This window comes from Martes martes (genome assembly GCF_963455335.1).
Source record: "Martes martes genome assembly, chromosome: 11".
Lineage (NCBI taxonomy): Eukaryota > Metazoa > Chordata > Mammalia > Carnivora > Mustelidae > Martes > Martes martes.
Window position 1 is genome coordinate 95,618,725 of NC_137899.1, and position 20,982 is coordinate 95,639,706.

The following is a 20,982-nucleotide window of genomic DNA, read 5'->3' on the forward strand; positions in this document are numbered from 1 at the left end:
CTGCTGGCCAATCTCAACAACACCTCGCAGTTCTTGTCATGTGTGTCTCTCTCACAGCCTGGTAGCTGGATTCTTCAAGGTCAGTAGGAGGGCCCAGGTTCTCTTCCAAGACTTTTACTGGTTAAGTGAGACCCACCCAGGGTAATTTTCTGAGTAGTTCAAATGCAACTGGTTCAATTACATTTGGAAAAGCCCTTTATCTTTGCCATAAAATGTAACCTAGTTACAGAAGTGACAACCTATCTTATTTACAGTCCCATCCTGCTCAAGGATTATTCAAAATCTCTTTGACGCTGTCTTAGAATTCAACCTTCCATGAACATTTGTGTTAGACTGGTCCTAGGGAAGTTGGAATCTGGACAATAAATGAAACACTTTACTATATTTCTTGATAACTGTGCTAGTCTTTTTTCACTTATTTGCGCTCATTTCCTTCCTCTATGACCTTGGTATGAGATATATGCTGAGTCATGTGTGTGTGGATACTTGATCATAAATTAAGACAGATGACCTCAAAGACTCAGATTAGCAGTGATGGCTCCTCTCCCTGACTTCCATGTTTTTTTTTAAATTTTTATTATTTGGCACTTAAATGTGCTATTTTTGTTCTCTGATTGTTTTCTTCCCCCCAATTTTCCCTACTTCTCTCTTTGATAGTGAAATATATTTTACTTTATTATTTTTTGATAATGAAATATATTTTATATTTGAGTGTATTCAGCTTTCATATTTTTATGTTCAGAGTACTTTTTATAAAAACAAAATTTTTTTTATAATAATGAGCTCACATTTGGCACGGTATAAAATCTGAGAATATTTTGATTTGATCTTCTTATTGAAAGGTCTTAATATATTATGTGCTAGTGTCTAGATGCTAGCTCATGACCCTTGAGAAGAGGAGCCAGTATCTGTGGTGCTATTTTAAGTCTCTGAGTGTAGGCGCAGACTGCATTCATGTGGATGCAAATACAGAGGGGATCATAATTTCTAAACTCTCTGTGCCTGGTCACAGCTCTTCAGTCTTGAGCAGCGGGGCAAGACCAAATCCAGATTCTGGGGTGTGAAGACTTACCTTGGGTGTCGTCTCACCCTCCGGGGAGCTGAAACTCAGCCACAGCCCCACACATTTCTGCTGAAGCAGGACACCTTCTGTGACAGAAGTCAGACTCCTTCCTGTCCCCAGCAATGTTGAGTGCCGCCCTAGCACTGCTGATGGTGGTGGCGGTGGCCGAATTTCTCATTGGCCTGGTTGGAAATGGTGTCCTTGTGGTCTGGAGCTTTGGAGAATGGGTCCGAAAATTCAATGGGTCCTCATACAACCTCATTGTCCTGGGCCTGGCTGTCTGCCGATTTCTCCTGCAGTGGCTGATTATGATGGATTTAAGCCTGTTTCCGCTTTTCCACAGTAGCCACTGGCTTCGGTATCTCAGTGTCTTCTGGATCCTGGTAAGCCAGGCCAGCCTGTGGTTTGCTACTTTCCTCAGTGTTTTCTACTGCAGGAAGATCATGACCCTTGAGCACCCTGTCTGCTTGTGGCTGAAGCAGAGGGCCTATTGCCTGAGTCTCTTGTGCCTTCTGGGGTACTTCATGATCAGTTTGTTACTTGTAACCCACAGTGGCTTAAAGCCCCATGATCCTTCCCAAGGCAACAGCAGCATTCTGTACCCCTTTGAAAGCTGGCACTACCTGTATGTATTAAAGCTTAATGCAGGAAGTGGGTTGCCTCTGATGATATTTCTTGTTTCTTCCGTGATGCTGATTGTCTCTTTGTACAGACACCACAAGAAGATGAAGGTGCATACAGCTGGTAGGAGAGATGCTCGAGCCATGGCTCACATCACTGTCCTGAAGTCCTTGGGCTGCTTCCTTATCCTTCATGTGGTTTACATCCTGGCCAGCCCTTTTTCCATCGTCTACAAGTCTTCTACTAATCTCCTCATTGTCTTCATCTCTGAGACAGTCATGGCTGCATATCCTTCTCTTCATTCTGTCATACTGATCATGGGGAATCCCAGGGTGAAGCAGACTTGTCAAAGAATTCTCTGGAAGACAGTGTGTGCTTGGAGATCCTAGAGAAACGTATGCTCCAAATACTCTTTTGAGACACTTTTTGGTAGCTCTCTATAAAGGAGCTGACTTTCATATCTTTAAAAATTTTTGTTTTTTGACACCAAATCAACAAATGAGCTACAGGAAATTCAGAATAAAAACTAATGCTGTTTCTCCTTTGACAATGTAAAGTATAACCGTTTTATTGTATTATCGACATCGAGGCTGGGGCTTTATGTTTGGTAAAGGAGGTGTTAGATTCTGTTTTATAAGTACTAAATAATTCATTTCTTTTAAAATTACATATATCAGTTGTGTTTTTCCTATTATAGGGAACAGAGGTTAGGAACAATTAATATAGAGATTGTTAATTTTTATTATATTTCGCCTATCCATTAACATTTGTCATTTTAGATAAGCTTTTTAAACAAAGAAGTATCAAATAATTTTCCCATTTCTCTACTGTAGTAGGTCTAGTTATCTAACTGAAAAATGAAACAACATATCTTTATATTTCTAGAAGTTTCTTTGAGCCCTAGACTTGCTTTTTACGACAAAAGTCAGTTGGCTGTCGTGTTCTGTATTAAGCTCCAAAGCCCAGGACCTAGACAGGGACAAGATGGGAATAAGGGGCACTTGCTTCTGCTCTCAAAAAGAACACTGCTCCCTGAAGAGGTGAAGCCTCCTCCTCTTTGGTCCATTTTGGTCTCTCCACAGACTGAAATCAGAGTTATAGCATACCATGCCTTTGAGTTGGATGGAGATTACCTATGTCAAATCCATGGCTGCAGGAACTGTGTCTGTTTCTGTTTTCTCCTAGGTTCCTGATGCCCGGAACAGTCCCTCACTTATAATAAACAGTAAATATTTTCTAAATGATCAATTAGCTGCATTAATTAGTCTTTCAATTCCTCTTTTATGTTATAAAGAAACGGAGGCCCGTAGAGGCCAATGGCCTGCCCAGGGTTTCATAGAGAGCCAAAGGAAATGCTGGGACCAGAACTCAGTTTCCTGACTCTGGGGTCCGGGCTCTATCCTTGGACATCATGCTACCTTCCTAAATAGCTGGCTTTGCCTTTGGCTTCTCTGTATCCCATCCCTCTTCTTACGTGCTTTCTTAGTCATCTTTTTAGCTTTGTTTGAGCACAATTTGTTTTGGTTCAGTTCTAGGGGATCTGGAATTCAAAGGACAATACTTGATATACTTAACATTTTTTTTCACTTGTTAGGAACCATGCTCATCTACTTTTTGGAATCTATTCTCCCCAATGTGTGTCTTTTCCTTACCTAAATCTGTGAACTGAGGTACGTGCTAGGTACATGTAGACGTAAGTCATCACGAAGGGGAGAACTGGCTCCTCTGATGTCACCGCGCATTGTATGAAGTCAAGGACTGTCTTTTGTCTTCTGGGAACGATAATATCCATCCATTTCAAGTAGAGAGATGCTTCTCCTGGGTTACATTTTTAGTAGTAGGATGAATTTTCCACTATGCCATGCCTATCTTTATACAGGTGTCCTTTGTGAACAATTGTAAGAATGATAATAATAGTACCTCCCATTTGGGTTGGGCTTTACATTTTATCACGTGTTCTTATATACCACCCATTATCTCACTTGATTTTAATAACAACTCTATGTAGTTAATATTTCTATCTTAATTTCGTAGATCACAAAACAGGCTGGAGCAGTGGTTTGCTCAAGATCATCAGCTGGTAAACGATGCAGGTAAACAGTCCCAGAGCCTTGGACTGCAGGTCTTGGACATTTTCCAGTAAACATTAAGTTTCTCTTGTTCATACTTATAAGGCTTTATGCTAGGGTGAACCTATGGAATACTCCATACTCATAAACTTCAGCTTTATGAGTATTTTTCAACAGATGAAATAAACAATCTTTCAAGTTTGTTGCAACTTGAAAGGTATTAGTGGGTTGCCTGGGGGCCAAGATCCCAGTCACAACTGAAGTTTCTATGACTGGCTCTTCTTGGGGACAAACCACTCGCATTTTCCCCACTTTGGGGGATTAGATTTCCTTCCTTTTCTGAACATGATTTAGCTCAGGATGGGTGTGAGGCTGCTTTGCCTTTTATCCCAGAAAACAAATCTGGAGGCAAATCTGTGCTCTTGCACTGGTTCTTATGTAAATCTTTTCTAGTTTGCATTCGCAGAGCTGCAGCTGGATCCTTGTGCATGTGCACATGTGTCTGTGTGTGCCTCTGTGTTTTCGGGTGTCACTGGCCTTTCTTTCTGTTATGTAGTATGATTTAGCCTAGGAGAGGACTAAAAAGTTTCCAACGAACATGTTTTCATTCCATTCCCCATTATTAGTCCCACTGCCCAGATACAGTCATATTTTGCCATTTGCCTTAGTTCTTGTAGTGATAACTTTCAGAACTCTTAAGATTTTGCCTCTCTTACTTGGTTTATCAACTTTGAACTGTAACTTTCGAATCCTGTCCATCACAGTTTGGGGATTATCTCAACCCCACAACTCTTCTCCTCCCCTAAATTTGATTAGTTTTATTTGTCCTTAATTGTATAACTTTAAGTAATATGTTTTTAACTTTACTATTTTGAACCATAACTTGTGATAGTATCAATGGAATCTGAATTACGTAGAAGGAAGAAATTAGTGCTTCATCTGTCCGGTACTTTCCCCATATCCTATCTCATGTTCAACTTCAGATGACGTAAGGAGAAAATACATTTATTGGGAGGAAATTGGCTATCTCACAGAATCAGTGGGAAGACTGGACAGTCAAGATCAGAATGGGAACCAAGAGAGTTTAAACAACTGAGAACACTACCAAGTCTCCTTCTGGGGACTGATGCTGGAACCACCACACACATTTCGACTGTCAACATTGTGCCTCTGACACGGCCACTGCCTCTGTGAATGTGCCCCTGGGTCCTAGCTCCAAGGTCCACAGTCCTGCTGACGAGCCTCTGGTTGGCTGATTCTAGGACACACACCTACTGTCTGATTTCTTTTTGCCTTCTGAAATATGTATTTTGAAATGAAATAAAGTAACTCAATAATTAGATTAAACAGCAGAATTGATGGTGAATTAATGAATACTTAATAAACCGTAATTAACGAACTGGAAGTTCAGCTCAAATAACTCTCAGAAGGTAACAGGCAGCTGTAAAAAGATGGAAAATGTAAAAGAAAAGAACAGCTGTAGCGCACATGGAAACAACAGAGTAGTTATTGTGTAACCGGAGTCCCAGAGGAGATGGGAAGGGCCATATATACCCCAAAGTTCGCAGCAGCAATGGCCACAGTTGCCAAACTGTGGAAAGAACCAGGATGCCCTTCAACAGACAAATGGATAAAGAAGATGCGGTCTATATATACAATGGGATTTACTCAGCCATCAGAAAGGATGAATACCCACCATTTGCATCAACATAGATGGAACTGGAGGGGATTATGCTAAGTGAAATAAGTCAAACAGAGAAAGACAATTATCATCTGGTTTCACTCATATGTGGAACATAAGGAATGGAGGGGAGGACCACAGGGGACGAGAGGGAAAACTGAATGGGAAGAAATCAGAGATGGAGACAAACCATGAGAGACTCTGGACTCCAGGAAACAAACTGAGGGTTAGAGAAAGGAGGGGAATGGGGGGATGGGGTAACTGGGTGATGGGAATTGAGGAGGGCCTGTGTTGTGGTGAGCACTGGGTGTTATATGCAACTAATGAATCGTTGAACACTACATCAAAAACTAGTGATGTACTGTATATTGCTAACTGAAAATAATAATACAATAATAATAATAATAATGATAATGATGATGATGATAGTAAAATAAAGCTTCCCTGGCTGATTCTAATGTGCAGCAAGGGTTAGAAAGAGTAGAGCATTAAAATCACTGAAGTTTTCCTAATGTATAGTCAATCTAATTAACATAGTATCATGTTGAGGAGGACTTATTGAATATAGGGTAAAAGATGACTATGAAACAAGAAAGACTCTTAACTATAGAGAACAAACTGATGATTGCCAGAGGAGAGGTGGGTAGGGGGATGGGTTAACCAACTGAGCCACCCAGGCACCCCAAGGGGGATGGGTTAAATAGGTGATGGGGATTAAGGAGTGCTTTTGTTGTGATGAGTACCGGGTGATGTATGTAAGTGTCGAATCATTCTATTGTACACCTGAAACTAGTATTACACTGTATGTTAACTAACTGGAATTTAAATAAAAACTTAAAAAAAAAAAAGACGCGTATGAACCGTTCAGGCTTTCTTTCCTTTAATAAGGTTTTGGAATTCAGCACTCTGGATATTTGTGAGGAACTAGAAAAAGGGTTGGAGGAACATCTGATATTGCAGTGATGAACCCCAAGGCCCTTAGCTTTGTATCAGCTGGCTTTGGGTTTTCCCACTGTTCCCACAGGAGCACTTGACAGTCCAAATCAGTGCTGCTTCTCCTTCTTCTTTTTTTTTTTTTAATTTTTATTTATTTTTCTAAATTTCTTTTCAGTGTTCCAGAATTCATTGTTTACGCACCACGAATCATTGCTTCTGAGATTCATGTTCTCGATGTCCCTAGAGAGCTCTCGTAGCCTTCTCCTTTCTTTTGTTTTTTTTTTGTCCTCAGCATCACATGGGTACACTCAGACATGGAGGCCACATTTTGTCACACTTTTTTATTATTATACCTCACCAAAAACATTCCCTACACTCACTCGCACCCTGATGGTGGCATTCTCACTACATCATGTTAATAATAACATCTCTAGGAACACAGATGCCACCTCCCACAACCACCTTCCAACTCCATTTACTGCTTTCCTGGCATTCCCAAGGATTTTTAGAACCTGCTCAGGTTATCCCAGCACTTCCAATTCCATTTCACTTCCCCCCCCATAGCACTTATGTGGTATAATATACATTTAAATTTATCTAACTGCCTTTATCCTTAAGCTAGAATGTGTACTCCATGAGGACACAGATCTTTTTGTTTGTTTTCCTCTTGTTCTTTACTGTTTAGATTATTAGGTATTGTTGAGTGAATAGCCATGGGCACAAAAACCATGGAGCTGTAACACATACACTATTGTATAAACTGAGTTTTATACTTACAGTTTTGATGCCATTACACATTCTTCTCTGTATCATTTTACTTTTTAATTTTTATTAATATTTTGTATTTGAGTATAGCTGACATGCATTGTTACATTGTTTTCAGATGTATGACATTCTAATTCAACTTCTCTACATGTTATGCTATGCTCATCGTGACCACCTGTCACCATAGGGCAGTATTACAATGTCATTGCTATTCCCTATGTTGTGCCTTTTATCCCCATAATGTAGTTATTAATAACTGGAAGCCTGTATTTCCCACTCCCCTATACCCATTTTGACCATCTCCCCTCTCCCTTTCTCTCTGGCGACCATCATTTTGCTCTTTGTATTTATAGGTCTGATTCTGCCTTTTCTACACCATTTTATTTTTTATTTTTTTCTTTTTTAAAGATTTTATTTATTTATTTGACAGAGATCACAAGTAAGCAGAGAGGCAGGCGGGGCGGGGGGAAGCAGGCTCCCTGCTGAGCAGAGAGCCCGATGCGGGGCTCGATCCCAGGACCCCGAGATCATGACCTGAGCCGAAGGCAGAGGCTTAACCCACTGAGCCACCCAGGAGCCCCTCTACACCATTTTAAATGACCAGATATGTTATTGTGTTTGATTGTACTGCTTTTTAAAAAAATAAGCAATAGTTTATGACTAGACATTTTTATTACAACCTGCCCCCATTTTTTTGCTCTTTACAGTGCTACAGCAAACATCCTTGAAAAACCCTAAAAGCAGTGAATAAACATACTTCTAAGGTTTCTCATACGCGTGTCACAGTATCACAGAAGATTAATACATACTTTCATCAGAGGTGGGGGTCCTAATTTTAAACAGGGTAATCAGATAAGACTTCACTGAGAAATTAATATTTAAGCAAAGATTTTTAGGAAGTAAGCCATGCATGTATCTGGGGAAAGTGCAAAAATTTAGAGGCAGGAAAGTGTCTAATGTGTTCAAAGAAGAGCAAGAAGACCAGTGTGGCTAGAGTAGAGGGTGTAGTGGAGGTTAGGTCAAAAGGGCCAGTAGAATTTTTAGGGTCCACATAGACCATTGTGTAGACTTTGTCTTTTATTCTGAGTGAGATGGGGAGCCATTGGAGGGTTTTTAGCAGAGGCAAGTGATAAAACTTGGCTTACATTTTGAAAGATCACTTTGGTAGTTAGTTGTATTGAGAATAGGTTGAGTTTAATAGAACAAAAGTAGAAAAAGGGAGATGAGTTAGGAGGATTTTGTAATAATCCTGGCCTACCAGGGTGGTAATAGTGGAGGCAGGGAGAAGTGGTAAGATTGCCGAAATGTTTTGAAGTAGAACGGGTAGAATTTACCTGTAGATTGGATTTGAGGTGGCACAGAGGAATCAAAAGTGATTCCAAAATTTTGGGCTTGAGTAAATTACAGGGTCATCAGATTATATGGGGAAGACTGTGGGTGGAGGAGGTTCATCTTTGGGTAAAACTTGGAGTTCAGTTTGGATATGTTAAGTTTGAGATATAGATTAGATATCAAAGTGTAGCTGTTGAATAGACAGCTGAAGATACGAGATTGGAAGTCAAAGGAGACGTCCAAACTTGAGATATACATTCAGGAGTTTTTAGAACATGTATGGTATTTATTTATTTTTTATTATTTATTATTTATTTATTTATTTATTTTTTCATGTATGGTATTTAAAATCGCAAGACTGGTATAGACCACTAAGGAACTGGGTGTTTATAGATGGAAGAAGTCCAAGACTGAAACTTGGGCACTCTGATGTTAGGAGATTGGAGAGATGTGGTCGAATCAGTAAAGTAGACTGCAAGGAAGTAGCCAGTGAGGGCAGTAGAAAAAAGATCACGTTGTCTTGGGCTAAGTCAGGAAACTGTTTCTAAGAAGAGGGAATGACTGTCAGATGATACTGATAATGTCAGGTGAAATGAGAGCCGAGATTTGACCTTGTAGAAATATACAAGTCATCAAAGACTTTAGAAAGAGTAGTTTTAGAGGGAACGCTTTGTGAAAGTCAGATTTGAGTTAGAGCAAGAGACTGGGTTGGAAAGGAATTGGAGAAAAAACCTTTTCAAGGAGTTTTGTTTTAAATTGGAGAGAAAGAGCAGCAGGGGGTAGGGGACATGAGATCTAGATACTTACTGTTAATAGAAGAAATAGTGGCTTAGTTGTATATTGATGTGACTGATCCAGGAGAGAGATGAAGGGAAGGACAGGGAGAAAGGTTGAGGGAAAGGGAGGAGGGAGGGGAAATACTGGAGTGATTTTCTTGAATAGAAGAGAGAGTATGAGATCTCCTGAATAGTGGAGGCTTTACTTTAGATAAGAGCTATTAAAATCCATACAAAAATCATCAGAAAGCCTATGTCAAAAGCCGAGTCATTTATTAGTAATTTTTATATTCTGACCAATGCGAGGTGGTTTCTTGTGGTTTTTTTTTTTTTTAAAGATTTTTATTTATTTATTTGACAGACAGAGATCACAAGTAGGCAGAGAGGCAGGCAGAGAGAGAGGAAGGGAAGCAGGCTCCCCGCTGAGCAGAGAGCCCTATGTGGGGCTCCATCCCAGGACCCTGGGATCATGACCTGAGCTGAAGGCAGAGGCTTTAACCCACTGAGCCACCCAGGCGCCCCGGTTTCTTGTGGTTTTGATTTGTATTTCCCTGATGTAGAGTGATGTTGAGCATTTTTTCACATGTCTGTTAGCCATTTGTATGTCTTCTTTGGAGAAATGTCTGTTCATATCTTTTGCCCATCTCCTGACTGGATTTTTTTTTTTTTAAAGATTTATTTATTTATTTATTTGGCAGACAGAGATCACAAGTAGGCAGAGAGGCAGGCAGAGAGAGAGGAAGGGAAGCAGGTTCCCTGCAGAGCAGAGAGCCGGATGTGGGGCTTGATCCCAGGACCCTGGGATCATGACCTGAGCCGAAGGCAGAGGCTTTAACCCACTGAGCCACACAGGCGCCCCCTGACTGGATTTTTTTGTGGGTTTTTTTGGGTGTTGAGTTCGATAAGGTCTTTATAGATTTTGGATCCTAATTCTTTATCTGATAAATCATTTTCAAATATCCTCTCCCATTCTGTAGGCTGCCTTTTGGGTTTATTAGCTGTTTCCTTTGCTGTGCAAAAGCTTTTTATCCTGATGAAGTCCTAATAGTTCATTTTTGCTTTTGTCTCCCTTGCCTTTGGAGATGTGTCTAGCAAGAAGTTGCTGCAGCTCAGGTCAAAGAGGTTACTGCCCATATCTTTAGAAGCCAGTATCTTTAGAAACCTTCGAAAGGTTACTAAAACAAATGCATAAATGCTTTTTCAAAAGCTCTTCTGCATTGGCTATTCTTTTTCAGTTGAGCATTCACTTTATTTTGATTATTATTTTTTAAGATTTTATTTATTTATTTGACAGAGAGAGAGAGATCACAAACAGGCAGACAGGCAAGCAGAGAGAGAAGGGAAAGCAGGCTCCCCGCCGAGCAGAGAGCCTGATGCGGGGCTCGATCCCAGGACCCTGAGATCATGACCTGAGCCGAAGGCAGAGGCTTTAACCCACTGAGCCACCCAGGCGCCCCGAGCATTCACTTTAGCCAAGAATGTGATGTGACACTGATTAGGATGGGTCTAAGTCAGAACATGACTGATGTCTACAGTTGTCCTTTTTACTTAACATGCACATGCTGTAGAATATTCTAAACAGGAGGAGCATGGTCGATACTCATCCAAAAATCTTAAAGATTTAATGATTATTTCTGCAATTTGTTGCTAGATTTTAGAATGAGTATTTAAAAAAAATCATGTCAGAGTTAATATCAGTCTACAAGTTAAATTCTTGCACAAAAATTTATGTTCATAAGGTAATTCCATTACATATAGTTAATAGTCTGAATTGAAAATATTTTCACTCTTGGTAATAATTTTCTTTTGAAGCATACAAGTGGTAGAAATTTCTATATTCTGAAGATGAATAAATTATACCTAAATCTGTGTCAGAAGCATTAGTGGCTAAAATGAAGAAGTTTTAAAAATCTGTTTTCCTTGATTATGACTTAAATTGTTTTGAGAAATAATATATTGTTTATTTTAATAACAATAGTAGCACACCCAAGCTGATGTAGTATTTGTTCAACAAATCATTCTTAGCCTCAACTTTATGTTTCAGTCATTTATCTGCAGATTTCTTAAATTTATCTCTGCTAATATTAGTTATTGGCTCATTATGATTATGAAATTCTTTGTAAAAGGAGAGTGAATTTCTTAATCTAAAATACGACTACTTGGTTTTGTTTCTCAATTTTTTAAAGATTTATTTATTTGTTTGGGAGAGAGAGAGAGAGAACACACATGTGTGAGTGGGTGGAGGGGCAGAGGGAGATGGAGAGAATCTCAGGCCCTGAGCACAGAGCGTGCTGTGGGGCTCAATCTCACAACCCCTGAGATCGTGACTTGAGCTGAAATCGAGTTGGAGGCTTAACTGACTAAGCCACTCAGGTGCCCCAATTATTTGTTTTTAAAATGTTGTTTTGGCTTTGATTTCTCATTCAAAGCTATTTACCAAAATACATAAGTTGAAGTGATATTACCAATCACCTATTGATATCATAGTTTAGCCACTCTAGTTATACCTATATTGGGCTTAAATATATCATTTTCTGGAATATGGAACTGGAATATTGTGAAGTGAAATTGTGAAAATTCCAAAGAAGCCTTAAATTTAAATAGGAATTGCGATGACTTACTCTATACAGACCTCAAAGAATTTTTCAGTAGGAGCTAAAATCAGAGATCACGTGAGAAGCCATGAAACTTCTTATGTTATCTAAATAGGGGCTTTTTTGCTGTATGTGAGGAAAGAAGGAAGTTTGAGTATCTAGGAAACATCTGTGTATTTAGAAATGTAGTTATGGAAGAACATAAAGGAAATGGCACAGGCTTTGGAGTCAACTGGACAAGGTTTGTATCCTTAGTCGTCTTTTTATTAACTCTATGGTCTTGGACAAGTTACTAGATATTTTTTTTTTTTTCTCTCAGAAACCTCAAGTAAGTGGGGAATATAGCTTGAGAAGAAGAGATCTAAGAAAAAAAAATGAGAATTGGGTGACTCCTACTCGGTCCTGTTTAAACTGTATTCTTTTTAAAAATTATTTTAATAAAGATTTTATTTATTTATTTGACAGAGAGAGAGAGAGATCACAAGTAGGCTGAGGGGGGCGGGGAGCAGGCTCCCTGCTGAGCAGAGAGCCCGATGCAGGGCGGGGCTCAATCCCGGGACCCTGAGATCATGACCTGAGCCAAAGGCAGTGGCTTAACCCACTAAGCCACCCAGATACCCCTAAAACTGTATTCTTATTTTGGAGTAAACTTGCCTCTCTGTCTAAGGCAGAATGCAAACTAAAATCTTTTTGGGGTTTTAAGGGATTATGATCAGTGAAATAACATTAGTGAAGACCAGCTGGCACCTTCCTCAAGGAGAGAACACAGTACAACCTTGGATGTAGGAGCCAGGAGCAGAGGGAGGAGCAGGGGGAAAGGGATCCGTGAGCTGCAACATGGCACTCGGGGAAGTCTTGATGGTTTGTAGTCTTGATGGTTTAGCCCTCAAACCATGCTGCTCCTGGTCACTGTGTCTGGGAAACTCACTCTAATGAATGGGATTGAAAAAAATTAGTAGAAAAAACCTACACTGAGGAGTTGATTGTTAGAGTGATTGATATGATTTGTCTTTGTCTAAATCATAGGCAGTGGGGGGAGAGGAAATACTTTGCCTGAGATAATGCTGCTTTTGCTTTCAACACTAAGAATATTATATTTTATTACATTATATCATATATTATATTATATTATTATATTATATTACATTTTATGAGAAAGAGAGAGTGAGCAGGGGGGGGAGGGGCAGCAGGAGAGGGAGAATCTTGAGCAGGCTCCATGCCCAGTGAGCCCAACTTGGGGCTCGATCTCATGACCTGAGATCATGACCCAAACCGAAATCAAGAATCAGATGCCAAGTCAAGTGAGCCACTCAGGCTCCCCTTGAGGAATTTTTTTTAATGAATCTAACTTTGTGAAGTTTGGGTCTTGACCAGGTTGCCATCTTAAAAGATAGAGGGCATTAGGCTTTTCTTTACATTTTCTTCTGACATTCCTTTTACTCATATTTGCATTTCACAGGGTCAAGTGACAGAAGATATATTTAGAAACATTTTGGGAGTAGGGTAGGGTGGGTGGGAGGTCTCAAGGAGGTTTGGATGCCATTCTGATGAGATTAGAGTTTATTTTCAGGACAGTTGACAACCATTGAAGGTTTTTATATCCTATTATGGAAAGCAGTTCTTTTAGGACATGTGTTTTGAAAGTTGTATTAGTTTTCTATGGCTGCTATAAGAAATTGCCACAAATACCTTAAATTGACACAAATTTATTATGTTTACAGTACCATAGGTCAGAAGTTTGACAAATGGGCTAAAATCAAGGTGTTGTTCAGGTTGTGTTTCTTATTGGGGAGAATCCATTTCCTTGCCCATTTTGGTTGTTGTCAGGGTTCAGTTCCTTGCAATTATAGCACTAAAGTTCCCATTTCTTTGCTAGTTGGAAGCTGAGTTTCATTCTCAGTTCTAGAGACTACTCACATTTCTTGCCTTATAGTCCCCTTCGTCCATCTGTAAAAGCTGCAGTGACCAGTCAGATCCTTCTCATGCTTTGAATCTCTGCTACCTCTTCTGTTGTCACATCTCTCTGGCCAAATACTGTCTTTCTCTTCTATTTTTAAGGGCCCAGGTGATTACATTGGTCCCACCCACATAATCCAGGATACTTTCCCTAACCCAAGGTGCATAAACATAATCACAGCTGCAGAGCTGCCTTTTTCCTGTACAATAACATACTTACGGGTTCTGGGGACTAGGGTGTAGATATGTTTAGGGAACCATTATTCTGCCTAACACAAAAGTCTCTAAAGTATAGATTGTATCTTAAACTTAGGAAATAGAAAATACTGTCCAAGGATAGTGTGTGGTTCTTTCCTCATTCTACCACTGCTAGGAGATTACTTTACCCATCCTTGTCCCGTATTCCCCAATGTCTTGAATATCCAGAATTTATCATTTCCAGATTTGAGACACTTAAAGTTCTCAGTTCTCAAGTTCTTTTTATTTTTTATTTATTCTTTATTTTGTTTATTTTTTACCTGGGTGGCTCAGTTGGTTGAGCATCTGACTTTTTTTTTTTTTTAATTAACATATAATGTGTTATTTGTTTCAGGGGTACAGGTCTGTGATTCATCAGTATTATACAATATGCAGCGCTCACCACAACACATACCCTTCCCAATGTCCATCACCCAGCCACTCCATCCCAACCACCCCCCTCTAGTCCAGCAACCCTCAGTTTGTTTCCTGAGATTTCGAGTCTCCTATGGTTTGTCTCCCTCTCTGGTTTCTTCTTGTTTCAGTTCTCAAGTTCTTTACCAAAGTTCTCAACCAGAGGACTGGTACCCCCTTTCTTGGCTTTGTCAATTACACGGTCTGTGGCTAAGCCCAATTTTGTCCTTCCTTCATCTCCTCTCAGCCATATCTGCCTCTGGGATTTTCTATTGCTCTGAGGTTATACTCTCTTTGGATCCAGATGAATTTTTCACCTTGTTCTGGAGCTGCAAAGCTTCCTGTTGGACTTGATTTATGGTTGTTGACCCTGTCCTGATGTTCTGTTTTTTACTTCTTACATATTGACTAGCTCATCTCCCGGAGCATGCTGCAGTCAGTACAGCAGTGAGAGAAAGCTTGGCCATTCTTAGGAGATATTATTCCAGAACCCACAATCTTAGCCACAAGTGAAAGCTTCAGACTCTTTGAATAAGAGAAGTAGCAGGAAAATAGAAGCCACAATCTGTTGTGATTCCATGGACTGCCCCCCCCTGTAATTTTGGGGTTTAGAGCACGGGATTGAGAATCTGAATTTGGGGGTTCCGTTCTGTCTGTGATGTCTGTCAGCTTTAGATAATGTTAAGTATTCTTTTTATTCTCAACTTTCTCATTTGGAAGGTGGGGATGAAAGATAACCTCAAGGGTTTGTTATGAGCATTAAATGAGATAATGGATGTAACCCTGGTACGGTGTGATAAGCGCTCATTTAATTTTTTGTTCTCGGTTCTTCACATCATGGTCGGATATGGGCAGAGACACAACCAAGAAAAAATAGGCTACTGGTGTGATGCATTTCCACTTGGAAATTTTATTTTGAGTTTGAGGGAAGTAGTGGCTTGTAGAGTCAATGACAAAGCCAGTGGGATGCAGAGAGAATAGTAGGGTGTCATTTTTCTTTAGTGATGCTCTCAATCCAGGATACATATTTGTGAACATTAGTGTAGATTCCGACATCTCCTCCCATGAAGTGTCCCACCTCGATCCCCTGGAGCTTGTTTTTGCAGATCACTGTAGCGACGGCCACCTCCTACAGAGATAGTACACAGAGAGAGAGAGAGACAGAGACAGATGGTCAGATCTTGTCACAGGAGCCCTCTCGTCCCCAATATGGATGAGCTCTGCCCAGGGGTAGCATGCTGGATCATGAAAACAGCCCCAGATCAGGGGACAGGAAGCTTTGGATCTAGATGAGTTCTAGCCTTGTTTTCTTCTTGAGAAAGTCAGAGAAAAACCTCTCTAGAACTGTAACTCTCTAGAACTGTAAAATGAATCAAACCCCATTTTTATCTGGACTGGTGAAGCCAGTTTCCATGTTGAAGTTTGAATTTTTTTTAAAGCCCATTTTGACCTGCAACTATGAGAATAATAAATCTAGCAAAATGGAGGTTTTGCATGCTTTAATGAATAAGGACATCTATAAGGAGGACCCATTACTGAAGGAACAATGGGGGCTTTGCTGCAGCCTTATCAAATTCTCAAAAAATTGTGAGAGGATGAGGGCATTCTAATTTTTTTTTTTACTATCATGATTGGTTACCTAGATACATACAGGCAAATAAACTGAATATAGAGAAAAAGATTACCCCAAAAATTCGGCTGAAGACTTTCACAAATTTGACACACAAGGAGTTCCGGTGGCTTTTTCCTTGTTCGGTGTTCTGGCACTCTTTATCAGACATCACAGGGGCCTCCAGGTTCTGCCTTAAATCAGGGTGTCTGCCTGAGGGAAGACAGGACAGAAGAAGCCTTCCTGGTCGCCATTATTATGGAGCCCCTCCAACCACCACCCTCTATTTCCACTGGTGTTTTGTGTGTATGTCTGAAGAAAAAAGGAATGAGGAAAGGGAATGATCTCATGCATGGTTATGAGAGTTAATCCAGAGGACTTAAAAGTAGGCTTTATGTTGCTTTAAGAAACAGAGTTTCCTTTCTATTCTGTGTCCAGTCTTGGAGGAATAAGAGGTGACCCGACTCCCGTTCTCTGAGGTTCCTCTACATGTAGAATGAACCATATGCAATGGAGGAGCCCAGCCCCTTCAGTGGGAATTGTGCCTGACAGGAATGGTGTGGCCTCTGTGCAGAGTCAGATGGCCTGGTGGCTCCAACACCTGAAGCCTCAAGGAGGTAGTGGTGTGTCACCATCCTGGGAAGGGAGGAGCTTTGGACACCGGGACGGGTCTCTTTTTGCTAGACCACTCGTGGTCTCTGTCCATTCTCCTCTCCTCTCTTCCCAGCTGTGTCGACATGGTGCTCCTCTTCCGGGGCAACTAATGACTCTGATTTGCTGTGGGGGGTGCACTCACCATTGTTGTCTTGGCTCCAGTCCAAACCTGAGAGCAGACAGACGGTGCCTGGCCGGACATTGCTGGTGGCGAGGGGAAGGGGCTGGACTTTGTTGTTGAGTCTGGCAGGTTTCTCTAGCTTAATGAGCATGAGGTCATCCTGGGGGTTGCTGTGGCTAAAGTTCCAGTAGCGGATAATCTGGATGGGGTTAATTGCCTGCTCTGTGCCATCTCTGACTCTGATCCTGAAATTTCCCAGCAGCACTTTCAGGTTTCTGGAGGGAGAAGGGGTTGGAGGTAACCACTGTCACCATCACCATCATCATCATGATCATTGTCATCAGAGACGATATTGAATGTTACAATGTGTCAGGTACTGTATCAGTTGCTTTACCTGGAGTCTGGATTACCTCATTTACGACTCGTCACAAAACTGTGAAGTGGATTCTATTTTTAATCCATTTTGCATGTGAAGTAATGGAGGCATATAGTAGTAATTTATCTACGGTCACACGGTAAAGGGGGAGCCTTTAACCGCTGTGTTGTCATGTGGTATCCTTAATGTAGTAGAGGGGACACTTATGTGTGGCAGAAAAATATTACTTTCCCTCCACTCCGGCTCCAGCCTATCCAACCGGGCATTTCATTCTGGTGGGTGTAAGAAAATGGGATGACCTGAGTGTTGGAGCTCTGTTTGCTTCATCAGATCCACTCACAAGCCAACTTCATCCTGCTCTCTACCTCTGGAAGGTGATATATATAGATTAAATCGATGGATTCTCTTGTCTTCTGGTCTCCAATTAGGTTTTGGTTGATAGCCAGCAGCAGGCAGCGTTGGGAGGGAGAACGAGGGGGGAGTACTTATCCTCCCAGCTTCCGTCTCACAGGGTTGTCACACCGTGCTTCCTACCAAGCCATCCCTCCACACGGTGCTTCCTCCCTTCCTCTCTCTCTCTCCTCCCCACCCTTCCCCACTGCCCTTCTTGTACCGTTCTCTCCTCTTGCCCCATTGATACCTTTCCAGTACTAATCCTAGGGGTACTAAACTCTTCTCAGTTTGTCTAATTCGAGTGCACCCTCAGTTACCTGCTGGTCCCTTAACTCAGACACATTCATACTGTCCCTTAAAAACTTGAAAAAACTGAGGAGGCATGCTCTGTGGGGCAGGTTTCCTCGCTACTGACATTTGGGGCTGGGTGATTCTTGTGGGGGCTGGCCTGCGCACTGTAGGATGATCAGTGCCCTCCTGGCCAAGGCCTGTTTGCTAGATAGGTGCCAAGAACACAGCACGTCCTCAGTGCATTGTGACAAACTGAAAATATCTTCAGACTTTGCCACATGGACCCTGGAAGGGAAAGTTGCCTCCCTTTGAGCACCACTGAGGTAGAATGAGCTGAAGCAGAGGATGGGGTGGGGGAGGGTTCCCAGCACTCACGGTAAGTAGCAGTGAGCTGGGGCCAGCACCCAGTTGTTTTTGATGAGGACACCCACACAGGGGTTGAAGTGAGACTTGAGGTATACCAGATACGGAGCATGGTCCTCTTTCTGCACAGACGAGTGAGCAGAGAAAACTGTCCCTGGGAAAGTAATCAGTATTCTTAATACATAGAACATTCTTAATAGGTAAGACATGTCTTACCTGTCTTACTTGTCTTAAAACATGTCTTAATCAGCAGTTTCCTAGTTGGGAAGGAATATGAGCAGTTTTATTTAATTTTTTAATTTTTAAATATTTTATTTATTTCTTTGACAGACAGAGATCATAAGTGGACAGAGAGGCAGTCAGAGAGTGGCGGGGGGAAGCAGGCTCCCCGCCGAGCAGCGAGCCCGATGTGGGGCTCGATCCCAGGACCCTGAGATCATGACCTGAGCTGAAGGCAGAGGCTTAACCCACTGAGCCACCCAGGCATCCCAATATGAGCAATTTTAAAGAAGTAATGAATTGGCCAGGAGATGTGAAAGTGTTTGACCCTTTTCTTCTAGTAAAAATCACATGCCATTTTATCTAATTATCTAATTTATAATAATTTATCTAATTATATAATTTATAATCTAATTTATAATAATAATTTTTGGTTTAATGTTGATACTGTTAAAATCTAAGAAAGTACAACGGAAGAGACTCTCTTTCACTGTAGGTAGGGATATGAATTAATTCTGTCTGTTTGAAAAACATTTAGAAATAGACATCAAGAGTGTAAATAGTGCATCACCTGTGAGCTAATAATTCCAACCCCAAGGATCCATTCCAAAGAAATATTCAAGTGAGACAAAGATTATGAATGTGTGCTCATTTTAGGACTATTTATAATAGCTAAAAATTGGAAATATTAATGTCCAATATAGTAATGTAAGGCGCTGAAATGGAAAAAGTACATCAACATATGGAACATTATATACATATTAAAATTATATTTATAAAGAATATTAAACAACAAAGGAAATACTGATGAACTTTCATTAAGTTAATAATAATATGAAACAGGTCCATCAATCCAATAATCCAATCATCTAAAAACAAGCAAAGAAAAAAAATAAACTATTTAAATGCAAAAGTAAATAAAATAAAGCCTCAGAATAAATTTAAAGTGTTAGCATGTGCTGAGTGAGAGGTGGGATTATGAATAATGTTTCTTTTTTCTACTTTTTAATATTTCCAAATTTTTAATATGAACATGTAACTTAAAAAAATGAATTATTAAAAAAAAACACTTGAGAAGATAGGGAGGAAGTCTGCTTGTAGTGTCAGAAATAGAGTACTATTCTTGTCTCAACTGTCCTTGGTTCTTCCATAATCCTTCCCAAGCCATAGCCTATACTGCCCCACACGCTTTTATGATCACACAGAAATCCCAAGGGGGAAAGAAGTGGCATATTAACAAGGACAAGAGGCACTCAGCACTAGTTCTAAGTGCTTTACATGGATTTATTTAACATTTTCACAACATGTCTATAATACAGGTGGTAATATCCCCATTTCGACAAAAGATACTGAAGCACAGATGGGTTAAGTAACTTGTCCAAGCCCACACAGCGAATTAGTGATGCAACACAGTGTGGTGGGGAATGCCTCACCAGCAAATTCTGCCATCAGAAGGACTTCTTGGAAGTCAGGGAGTAAGGAGGTAGGGCCCTCGCATTCGGTCTTGTTTCTACCTTCATTCCCTGCATTCTGAGTCTCTTAGCTTTTGGAACAGGAGGATATCAGACTTCAAAATGGGTTCTTTGTCCCTGTGACTACACCAGGACCTGCTCTGTGGGTGACGAGGCCCACATTTCGGAATCATCGCAGGGAATACTCATTGTTGAGCATCCTCCAAGGCAAGTGAGCACCATCACCCACTCTGTGGCTTAGCACTGAAGCAGTGGGCTCAGCCTCCTGCGAGACTTTGTGTGGGGTCTCGGAAGGGAGATGCCTAGTTCTGTCTGTGACTGGTTTTCTTAGGCTCTTCTTTTGTCCCCTCCACACACCCCAATCCGCCTTACTCCAGCCTACATTAACCTGTGCCTTATAGGATGGGAGTAGAAGGTCATGGATACATACCAGCAAGGACACCCAAATAGAAGATAAATTTCATAGCAGCCCAGATCTTTCCCCGCGAGATGCAGAAAATCAGCAGAGTAGGAAACTCTCAGGACGGTGTTCTCCTCAGGAGTGCCTGGTAGAATCAGTGGGTATGGTTAGGTACGGGGACGTGAAATGGGATAGGAAAACAGCTCTGGGCATAGAGAGGGGGTTGGAAGAGGGCTCCAGGTACACCATGAAGATGGACTTCTGCTCGAGGGAAGATGGACTGTTCCTCTCTTGGGTCTTTCAGGGAAGGAAAAAAAAAAAAAAAGCCCATTTCCTTGGACTTCCAGATCCAGGTCCCTCTACCTACTGTCCCTAAAAGCCCATCTGCCTCAAATCAGCAGTCTGTGGGGGAAGGGAGCTCTAGGCTCAGGGCTGATCTTCCAAATGGAGTTTCTGAGGCCAGGGCTGTGGGGGACAAGATTTGCCACCTTAGCTCAGGCGGTGTCCCCAGGTTTGCTCCGAAACCCCTTATACTTAACCTTTTCCTCAGCCCCTCCCATCTTTATTACACTTCCTTCATCTTTCCCTGTGACCACTGTTTGTTTCATCACTCTGCCATCATCACCAGCTTGGTCCGTTA

At 41.1% G+C, this 20,982-nt stretch overlaps 2 protein-coding genes across 2 annotated transcripts; one reads left to right on the forward strand and one right to left on the reverse strand.

The window, feature by feature from the left end:
- Positions 1-1,185: 1,185 nt before the first annotated feature.
- TAS2R5 (taste 2 receptor member 5) lies at positions 1,186-2,073 on the forward strand (the record flags this gene model as incomplete). The annotated part of the gene is made up of 1 exon (XM_080819006.1): positions 1,186-2,073. One exon carries the CDS (start codon positions 1,186-1,188, stop codon positions 2,071-2,073), a length of 888 nt encoding a protein of 295 aa, XP_080675132.1.
- Positions 2,074-15,432: 13,359 nt separating this feature from the next.
- PRSS37 (serine protease 37) lies at positions 15,433-20,406 on the reverse strand (the record flags this gene model as incomplete). The annotated part of the gene is made up of 5 exons (XM_080818050.1): positions 15,433-15,573; positions 16,130-16,262; positions 16,846-17,103; positions 18,264-18,405; positions 20,373-20,406. The coding sequence occupies 5 exons, from the start codon at positions 20,404-20,406 to the stop codon at positions 15,433-15,435; spliced, it is 708 nt and encodes a 235-aa protein (XP_080674176.1).
- Between the last annotated feature and the right edge of the window lie 576 nt (positions 20,407-20,982).